Consider the following 10,789-nt stretch of genomic DNA (forward strand, 5'->3'; position numbering starts at 1 on the left):
GAGCTGAAAACTAGTGTCGGTGATAAGGGAAGCTGAGAACCCCCCCCCCCCCCCCCCCCACCACCACCTATGATAACATGTGGTATGAGGCTTTTGTATGCCAGAAAGGCTATGAATGTCCCCCATTAATGTGATAGAGCTGGTTTATTTCTTGTTTGGTCTAGCTTTTCTCTGTATATATGCCTAATAATTACAGTACACAACCCGCCACATATCTCCCATAAGCTATAAAAAAAACAAATTATAGTCTAAAACCGCATAAGGAAATGGTGTAGAGAATCCTTATACAACCTAAACCTGTCCCTGTGAGAGGAACAACAATAAATAGACACTACTCAACATCACGTTTCGATTTACGTCACATACTTGCCTCTCCAAAGATGGCCGCTGCGTCCTACCGCGGCGTCACGATGGACGTCAGCTGATGCACAGGCAGGTCACTCAGCGAGCAGTGCTTGGGCCTAGAGGGTCGTACAATAATTCTGAGTGGCTTCTGTGCGGTCCACATAGGCCATAGACCTGCGCGGGAGGTGTTTTACAGACGGTGACCGAGATGGTGCCGTCTACATCCGACATGACTGACATTGACAAGATTGATATGTCGCTTGGTAAGCAACTTGTCGCCCATAGACAGCCTGAGGTAGCTGTGTGTGAGGGGCGCTGCCATGTCTCTCCTCTGTCGTCCTGAGCATCTGCTTGTCAGTACAAGTCCCTGCACGCGCAGTCACCCTCCTTTCCCTTGCTTCAGAATGGCGCAGGCAGCCTAATGTTAGAAACAGAAGTCTGTACACACAGAGGCCAGTATAGGTATCAGCTATTACCTCCACCATGTCTCCTACCTCTTCATGCTGCCAGTGTAAACAAGAGGCCAGCAGGTCCTGTGACAAGTTAGATAGCTTGGACTGTGTTCACCTCTGTGTGGGGGCTTTTGTATATGTAATCGATACTGGTAACTTAGTGAGACAAGATCTGTCCTGTGACTGACACAAGTGTAACCTGATGGACTACATGTCATCTAATAGGATCCGTCTGGTTTGCAATGTGGACCTGTCATATAGGGGGTAAAATGCGTCATGCAGCCCTCTCTATATCCATAATTTGTCATGGGAGTTTTTAGTGTAACTTCCTTCCATATACTTTAACTTATTAGAAGACCAGTTATCTGAATGTCCAAGACATTAAATTGACATCTAATTTGCTGTCAGATTTGTCTGGAGTCTTCAGGATTCGCTCCAGAAGTTAAAGCTCTGAGTGTTAGGTCTCATACACATGAACATTGGTTCGCTAGCTATACAGAATATTTTGTGGAAGGTAAATTGCGCTATGCATCCCATATGTCGTGGGCAGCACATGGGTCCTTACAGCCTTGCACCTCTGAGGACCTGGGTTCAAGTGCCAGGGTCAACATCTGGAGAGTTTGTATGTTCTCTCTGTGTTTGCGTGGGTTTCCTCCAGGTACTCCAGTTTCCTCCCACACTCAAAAAATACTGCTAGTTGATTAGGTGCGAGCCCTATTAGGGACAGGAACTGATTTGGCAAGTTCTGTGCAGCGCTGCGTAATCTGTGTGCTCTATATAAATAAAGGAATCATTAATAATTAGGGGACATATTTTTGCACCTTCTATATTTAAATGTGACATCCTCATAAGATACAATTGAATTCCCCAGATTTACATGCTAAATATAGGTAAGGTTGGGGCTTACCATCCGAAGCTTATGTGTCTCCCCAGGAGTATCCTCACAGTATACAGCACATGTACATGCATGTACAATGTTTGCATAGAGAGATGATAAATTGCATTGCGGCAGAGCACTTCAGGCTCATTTAAATATTTTAAAAACTTCTTTGGAACAGCTGAAATTGGTGGAAAAATTGTTTGTTTGTTTTTTTAAATATTTAATAGCCAGAAGTGCTTTGCAGAGCACCTCTGAATTCCACCGTGATGTAATTTATTCACGCCCTCCGCCCTGCAGAGCATCTGAGGCTCATTTCAATATCTTAAAAACCTCTTTTTCTACTAAATGTGCGCTTATTGGATGTACCCTTGTTAAGCACGTGTTGGTGACATATCCTATGTGTCGTTCTTTAAGATTCCATGCAGCAGCAGATGTGGGGTTGAGGGCGCTTCTCTGCCCTCTCCATAGTGACCTAAGTATTATTGGACCTGCGTTGTTGTTTTTTTTTTTTCTTTGCTCTTCTACATTTTCTTGCATTTTATTCTACTTCATGTGAATTTCTAGATGCTGTGCATTCTTACAATGAATTTGGAAGATCTTTGAATCTTCTCTGTTTCACTTAATTTGCTTTCTGCAGATGACATTATCAAGTTAAATAAGCAAGAACAGCAAAACCAAGCACTATTTAATGGAGGAGCACAAACAAATTCTTTCCAGCAATATAAACGCAAGTGGGGTCCTCAACGCCCAACTGGTATGTGCAATTGTGGTAGTATGTTCTTTCTGAATATTTTTCCAGATGAAACTCATTATATGTGTGGTTCTTTTTATGTTTGGTACTGTAGGCTCTGGATACATGGGAGTGCAGAAGCGACCATATGGTGCCAAGGCTTTGCGTAGGATGTCTTCTTGGAGCGGAGTTAGTCCTTTGAATCGTTCACTTCGCATGAGGGTGAATTTATTATTTTCTTCTGTTTGTTCACAAAGCCATTTCTGTAATTAGTTTGACCTAAAATTCATATCTATACTCTAAAGTCACTAAAGCTGGAAGTTACACCAGTATTACAGATGTTGAAATTTGTCTCTTTGACCATTTACACCCACATTGTTACCTGCTCAATAATTGTGATTGGCACTTTTTTTATTTTTTAATGCGAGAGAGATCAGTTTTCTTGTAGTTTAGGCAGTTGCAATCAATCTTCGTCTTGGTCTGATTGGAGAGTAATTACCCCTTTTTTTTTTTTTTTATTTTTTTTTTTTTTTTTTATTTTTTTTTTTTTTTATTGGATAGTTAAAGGAAACCTACCACTTGAAGTGGCAGGTATAAGGGGGAACTACCGAGCACCAGCTCAGGGTGAGCTGGTGCCGGAGCTTAGTTTTGTTAGTGTTTTAAACCGCAGTATCGCAGTTTAAAACACTTTTTAAACTTTATGGGCCGAAGCTGCTTCGGCGCAGGGAGGTACACGCTTGACGCACCATGCGTGTGGCTCTCCTTCACTTCCTATGTAGCCGCGTGCACTGTCGTGTGCATGGTGCGCCGAGCGCGTACCTCCCTGCGCCGAGGAAGCTTCGGCCATAAAATTTAAAAAGTGTTTTAAACCGCGATACTGCGGTTTAAAACACTAACAAAAATAAGCTCCGGCACCAGCTCACCCTGAGCTGGTGCTCGGTAGTTCCCTCTTATACCTGCCACTTCAAGTGGTAGGTTTCCTTTAATACACATTTTTATGTGTTGTATCATCTACAGGTAGTTACCTGCAGACAGAGGGGGAAACTATAAGAGACATGACCCCATAGCAGACTTCTGAATGGGGCCCCCTACCACTTAAAAGTACACAAATTACACTCATATATAGACATGCATTTCTAAACCTATATACATAAAAATAGAGTTCTTTACACATTTGTGCACTCTTGCACACATATAGAGCATGTACATATCACATATAGACACACATACGTGTCAATATGCAGTCATAAAACATATATACACATCACACATTCCCTATGGCATGAAATTTATTAAGTGCAGATCTTCCCAACATTCAACAAAGTGATGGTGTCTTCATATATTTATGTATGTTTTTAAACTAGATTTTTTTTTTTTTTTTTTTAAATATATACTGTCTTTGTAGAATACGGCACCACACAGGCTGCCTTTCAGGAGAAAAATTAATTTTTCAAGACCTATGGATTTGGCAACCAAGTCTTCAGGAGCATTGCACAGATATCCTTTTAACAGGTCCGTTTGTTTTCACCCTAACAGTTGAAAATTGAAAAAAAGCCCAAATGCCCTAGGGTGCTTTCACACATAAATGGATGGTTAATCCTTCTCCTTCCTGCTACATTAACTTTTAGTTTTGGCTTTAAAAAATATATCAGACTAGTGGAACTTGTTTAAAAGTCACTGGGGCGTATTTATTAAACGTATACAGGCGGTCCCCTACTTAAGAACACTCGACTTACATACGACCCATAGTTACAAACGGACCTCTGGATATTGATAATTTACTGTACTTTAGTCCTATGCTACAATAATCCGCTGTAACAGTTATCACAGGTGTCTGTAATGAAGCTTTAGTGTTAATCCTGATTCTTATGACAACCCAACATTTTTAAAATCCAATTGTCACAGAGACCAAAAAAGTTCTGGCTGGGGTTACAATGATAAAGTATAGAGTTCCGACTTGCATACAAACTCAACTTAAGAACAAACCTACAGGCCCTATCTTGTATGTAATCCGGGGACTGCCTGTATAAAAGTAAGATGGCACTAAGTTGTAAGACTTGTCTAAAATTGCACCAAGTTCTGAACAATAAATGTTTAACCCTTTGCCGAAAAAAAAATCGCCTACTATTAAATCGTGATGTGGTAAGCCGGTTTGCAGCATTTAAATGAGTTGCTTTCTTATTGACTTCCATAGGATAAATTGGATACAGAAAACTTCAGCACATATAATCTGGTGCAAGTTTGTGGCCAAGACCATAATGTGTGATTCAAACAATACATCTTAATTACAGGCACCATTGATAACTGTTAAAGCTGTTTATTGTAGCTTGGGACTAAAGTACAGTAAATATCAAAATCCAGAGGTCCGTTTGTAACTAGGGGTAGTATGTAAGTCAGGTGTTTTTAAGTAGGGGACCGCATGTATTATTCCAGACAGATATTTAAAGAGTATTGCATCAGTCACATTTAATATGTACAAAATGTGAAACATGCCAATTCGTATTTAATACATTAAGAATAGCTGAATATCATTTGCAAACTATACATTTGTAATTCATATTATCTTTTGATTACAATAAGTGATATACCTCATTTAAGGCAATTTTCTATTTATACCACCATTTTGCTGTCTTGCTTGTGTGAAAACAGTAAGTCTTTTATTATATAGAAACTCATTTTACATGTACAGTTGAATACAGCTGCTTTCAGAACCTCTTCATCTGTTACCTTAATATTTTAGTAACTATGCTCCTGCAAATACCTTTAGAAGTGGACTCAGAATGAGGCAGCAAAGAGACAATAGACAAGCCACATATTTTCTTAGGAGAGGCCTGAAGGTAATTCTGCTTTGAATATCTGAATTAAATTCCTTATTGTTGTATAGTAATGATCTCATCCCTCCTCCCTTTAGTCTTGCTCCTCTCCTCACTCCTCTTCAAACCAAACCCTTGCGCATCCTTTCTCTCCTCCTTGTTCCCACTGCAGACAACTGTTTTTAGATTTGAAGATTCTAAATTCAAAGACAAGATTCTTACCAACTCTGAGATATGACTGTCTTTCTGCAGGTTTTGCTTGCATTTTACCACGTTAAACTTAAAACACAGTTGTGCAAGTGGTGGTTGGATGTTACAGGCCAAACACTGTACAAGACACAAGGAGTCTTTACTTCAATATTTTACAGCACTGCGCAATCCAGCCACCACACAGATCAGTATTCAAGGACCTAGTATCGCTGTTTTTTGGGAGGGTTTTTTGCCTTAGGCTGAATTCACATGAAAATATGGGAGACTTGTATACGGCCGCACATGTGTGAGGTACAGTACCGCTCTGTACATGGGTAAAATATACAACATATCCTATCTTTCCCAGTGTACTGTGCATCTCTATGGAGAAGGGAAGGGTCACCCCTCCTCCTCTCCAGAGCGCCGGGCGTATGCCTGCCCAGTTTGTGTGAATTTGGCCTTAGAGAAAAGAATGGGAAATGCTACAGTAAATGCAAGATAAGCTTGTCCTATAACATCTCAGAATATTACTCATTTCTTCTTTGTCAGGTCCAAGCAAGAATGGAAAGTGATCAGCGTGAGAAAATTCAAGACTTGAATAGAAATCATACGTGAGTTTAATTGCTTGGTAAATTACATGTTGCTATGTGTTCCTAAGTTGTATGGGACCTGCAGGTCGATTTGGGACAATGAACCCCCAACAGGTCCTTATGAACCTGTGATTTAGTGTCCCAAATCCCCCTATATGAGCTCTGTACTGCTAACAACATAGTACATCCCTGCTTGACTGCAGATGTTGGCAAAGCATTGGCAAACAGAGCACATAAAAGGCAATTTTGGAAACTAAAACGAAAGTCCATATAGAGCTGTAGAGCTTAGTGGCTGAAATCCATCTGAGAACGGGCTGGGCATCAAGGGTACCTGACTAACAATGTCTGCTGATATAGGGTTAAAAGTCCTCCCCGTATCAACTGAAATTACCTTGCAGTGGGGCATTGTACCTTTAATTACATTAGTTTTTCTGATAAGCAAATTAGCTTTTCTGACTCATGTCTGCTGGGTTTGACTCTTCTCTCTCCTGCGCTGCCAGTGAACTATACCGCCATATTTTGACTGATGGCTCTGCTTTGTGTTATCTTCATGCCATGTGACCAAAGTGACATCATCTCAGGTGCTTTAGTCACCCAACATTAGCAAACGGTACCCTTACTGTAGTGTATGTATCTGATGACATGAAATCACAGCAGCCTCCATGGAGGATGGAGAGGAATAGAGAATCCATGGATGCTGCTGTGATTTCATCTCACCAGATACATACATGGCGTACATTTAGCAAATGTAAAGGGTACCGGACCTTTGATGACATCACCCTGGTAACATGACATAAACTGGTAAGTAGAATGTGTCCCACAGACAATTCTGTACACAGGAATTTCAAAAAGTTATGGTATGTTGAGAAAAAAGGGAATGAAGAACCGAAACTTTAACCCCTTTCCGACATTGGAAGTAGTACTATTTCACAGGCAGAAAAGACTACGTCCAGCTTCTGGAACCGGCTGAAGAACGACACCAGTGGCAGAAGCTGCGGCTGTATTATAATATCCAATATCCGCTGCTAACTCTTGCGATCGGAGATTCTTCTGATCGCGGGTGTTAACCCCTTACATGCCGCGGTCAACTAGATCGGACCCCCTCGCGGCGCTTACCGGGGGGGGGGGTTTGGTCTGATGCCCGGATTGCAGCCCTGGGATTGCCAGTGCCCGCACGGTGAACGCCGTGGAAGCAAAACCCGAAAGACTTGCCAAAAATGTAAATATATCATAAAATCCATTTACAAAAATTTTCCAAAAAGTCATTTTAAAAAGTTAAAACCAGCTCTATCAACAAAAAATTAAAATATTAAAGTTATGTCTCCAAAAAGATGGGGATACAAAAATAAATGAGATATTCGTGATTCTTCAGTAAAATTGTAAAAACATATTCTAAAAAAACTATACAAATGAGGTATCACCGTAATCGTAGTGATCCATAGAATAAAGATAATATGTTATTTTTATGGTAAAGTGTACAACTCCCTAAAAATACAAGAAGAAAGGAAACCAGAATTTACGATTTTCTTTCCCTACATATATAAAATCTCATCAATAAGCCAATAACCAACTAAAATGAAGTATTTGTAAAGTGCATCTCATGTCGCTGAAAATAAGCCCTTGTATGTCCAAATTGCCAAAAAAATATTGTATAGCCATTATAAAGTGACAATGCATAATCTGCTCTGAATGGTGCAGCTTCCCTTCGATGCCCTGGCGTGTGCCCATACAGCAGTGGGAGATTGTTATACTCGGGAGGGATTGGCTATCAAACTTTGTGGAGCGTTTTGGTATTTTATCCACTGTGTACATTTTTTTGAAAAACGCATTCATTTAGCCAAAATTTCAAAATTGCACACAATTTTTTTTTAGCCCCTGTAAACAATTAAAGGTTTAACAAACTTCATAAAAGTTGTTTTGCGTACATTGAGGGGCGTAGTTTCTATAATGGGGTAATTTATGGGGTTTTACTTTTTATTTAGGCCTCTTAAAGTGACTTGAAATCTGAGCAGGATTGTGTTTTTTATGAAAATGTGAAAAATTGCACCTAAAGTTCAAAGACCCATAACATGAGAGGATGCAATAAAAAACCATGTCAACATAAAGCAGCTTTTTTTTTTTTCTGTTATGACTATGTATGGAAAAAGTAGAACATTTTGAATATCGAAAAAAATGAGAATTTTTCCAAATTTTTACCAAATCTTTTTTTTTTCCTAAATAAACGCAAAACATACCACAATTTTTCAACTAACATGAAGTACAAAGTGTCATAAGAAAACAATTACAAAATCGATATAACCACTTATAGTGACACAAGGCAGATTTGAAAAAAAATGGGCTTCAGCGTTAAGGGGTTAAAAGCCCAGAGATTCAAGGGGTTAAGCACTCATTACTTGGTTTGGTAATAAGTGTTTGTCTTCCTCTGCTGTAGAAGAATTGTGATTGCAATACAATGAAGGGAAAATTAATTTACTTCTCGACAATCTTTCTTTCCAGATGGAGGACCTCCATGAACAGAAGTGGTCTTCTAACTGTTTCATTTGGTAATCCCTCTGCTGCACCTAGGTAAGCGTTTTATGATTCATTCACATTTGAAGTGTTTATTTTTTTTCCTTATTGATCCTGTTGTTCTATAGTTTTCTGTAATACTGTTTTATTGTGTCTTACTTTATCTTCAATAGCAATATCGAAACAATGTTGTCAAGACCCCCTTTGCCCTTTTTACTGAAAAAGGAAGGTGCAGAAACAAAGGTTCCCAAGGGGGTTCAACTTGACTTTGACATAAACAGCGTTGCTAAACAGGTAACTATTAATCGCCTAGAGCTTCATAGCATTGGGGCAGGTTTCCATTATTTTCCATTTGGGGAAGTTAAATCTAATAAATGACTTCCAAGCTATTGTTTTCCATTTGGAAAAAATACGTAAGCAATGTAAGCAAAGGGGAAGATTTATCAAGTTTCTTATAGCAAAACTGTTCTTGTTGCTCATGGCGCCTAATTGGCGCACAGTTTTCCTTTTACCACAACAGTTCCAGAAATTAAGGCTAATTTCTGATTGTCTGTGAGCAGAATTGTTCTAGATGCTAATGGCAATCACTCAGATCTCCTGCTTTAATTTTATGAAAGCTGAGCTTTGATTGGTTTCCACGAGCAACAAGAACAGTTCTGCCCTCAGTGTTGATCAATGAGGCCCAAAGAGTACATAGTAATGATAAATTGTAGTAAAAAAGGGGGCCAGAACTTGGCCGTGGTATGTGGCCAAAATAAACGTTGGACCCATGTCCTTTAAAGGGCTTATAAACGACCATCGTTTCCATTGCCCCATGTGTGTGCTGATGGCCTAAGCAGCAAATTATAGAGTAGGTCCTGTTCCTTCCAATTTTGGTGGCTTGGACAATTTTATTTTTTTTTTTTTTCCCTACAGTCATCGCATGTGAGCAGTACTTGCATACTTATAACATATGGACTGCAGACATGAGGCCATGGGTCTGTTTGCAGCCAGAGAACAGGACAATTTCATGTGCTTTACACTTTTTTTTTTTTTTTTTTTTTTTTTTTTTTAATTTTTTTTTTTTTCACTTTTAATGTCAATTAAATATGCTTTTGTAGTACAGATCTTCTTTAACATTGTTTTACTTGTCAGCATCCTGAGGATTAAGTTTTGCTTTATCTTCTTTCCTTAGACTGGAATTACACTGAATGAGCGCTTCAAGATTCTGAAGGAACAAAGGCTGTCTCAGAGTCTGAATAAAGGAAGCAGATTTGTTACTGTGGGATAAGAACTGTTGCTTGCCGAAGGCTGTACTCTTTACGTTCCTTTTTGTTTTTTTACCTGACTGTAATTGCTGAGACCAAGAAATCTCCAAGACTATGGTTCATCATACTTTGTTTTTTCTTTTCTAAGAGCTCAAAAGTGGAGAACGTTTTGTATTGTTTGTACTGTGAAATATGGATAAAAGAATTTATAAGCCTGGAAAAGTGAAATCTTACATGGAATTCCTTATTCCTTTCTTTTACATCTTGGCTTCAGTTGAAGTACTGTTATAAATACAGATTCAGTCTACATTTATTTTACCTGGAGGAGATGGTTTCTGTGTAGTTACACAGACTGTTTTATTTCCTGCACTGTTCTTTCTTGTACAGTTTTATGTATGTTACAACCTGTATACAGTAAATGACAAACTGAAGGTTTACCTTCTTCCTCAAATACTGTGGGTTGTTCCACCTCTGATACCTGTTCAGTCTGCAGCGCTGTACACGTCTAATGGTTTCATCTTGAACATTTGATTTATAAAAGTGTATAAGCTATTATTTCAGAGGTGATGTGTTAATGCCATTGGCAACAATCTGCTTGTTGACAGACATTTGGTAAGAATTTTGACAGGAAGTGCACTGTGAAGTGTTGCTCAGTAGCGTATTAGTAACCATTCAATAACAAGGTTCAGGTTTTGGTGAGATTTCTCCAAGCGTATAGGCTGTAAACCTTGTTTGTCTTGGTTAATTACACTTTTGCTACAGTTAAATTAAGTTGGTAAAAATAATATAAATCCTACCTTTTTTCATAATAAACAGTTTTGTTCTGAAATTTGTATCTTTAATGGTTTTCAACTCGATATTCCAGATGCTGAGCTGATGCCGGCTCAGCTCGACATCAGAGTTGAGCCGGCGTTGGGGAAACCCTAACAGCCGACATCCCAGTGTAACACCCGTGGTCAAAGTGGGCTCCTGCTCCTGACACATTGATGCTGAGACCTGGGTGTATTTACCTGTCACCTAGCAGATTCTACTACC

At 39.3% G+C, this 10,789-nt stretch overlaps 1 protein-coding gene across 2 annotated transcripts; it reads left to right on the plus strand.

Annotated features, from left to right (window-relative positions):
* The first annotated feature begins 364 nt into the window (after positions 1-364).
* On the plus strand, positions 365-10,583 carry FYTTD1 (forty-two-three domain containing 1). Of its 2 annotated transcripts, none has more exons than XM_072142428.1 (9): positions 365-608; positions 2,315-2,431; positions 2,523-2,629; positions 3,813-3,919; positions 5,148-5,244; positions 5,959-6,020; positions 8,496-8,564; positions 8,681-8,801; positions 9,682-10,583. In XM_072142428.1, the coding sequence occupies exons 1-9, from the start codon at positions 554-556 to the stop codon at positions 9,775-9,777; spliced, it is 831 nt and encodes a 276-aa protein (XP_071998529.1). In that variant the 5' UTR covers positions 365-553; the 3' UTR covers positions 9,778-10,583. The 2 variants fall into 2 exon arrangements, with proteins under 2 accessions (XP_071998529.1, XP_071998530.1); XM_072142429.1 differs by having other exon boundaries at positions 5,175-5,244.
* The last annotated feature ends 206 nt before the right edge of the window (positions 10,584-10,789 follow it).

This window comes from Engystomops pustulosus, chromosome 3 (assembly GCF_040894005.1).
Source record: "Engystomops pustulosus chromosome 3, aEngPut4.maternal, whole genome shotgun sequence".
Lineage (NCBI taxonomy): Eukaryota > Metazoa > Chordata > Amphibia > Anura > Leptodactylidae > Engystomops > Engystomops pustulosus.

What these genes read in the sequence shown, in the direction of transcription:
- FYTTD1 (XM_072142428.1), top strand. Translation starts at nt 554, where the DNA reads ATGGTGCCGTCTACATCCGACATGACTGACATTGACAAGATTGATATG. An exon ending in GGGTCCTCAACGCCCAACTG is followed by an intron (nt 2,432 to 2,522) that starts GTATGTGCAATT and finishes TTGGTACTGTAG; the next exon opens with GCTCTGGATACATGGGAGTG. An exon ending in CACAGATATCCTTTTAACAG is followed by an intron (nt 3,920 to 5,147) that starts GTCCGTTTGTTT and finishes TTAATATTTTAG; the next exon opens with TAACTATGCTCCTGCAAATA.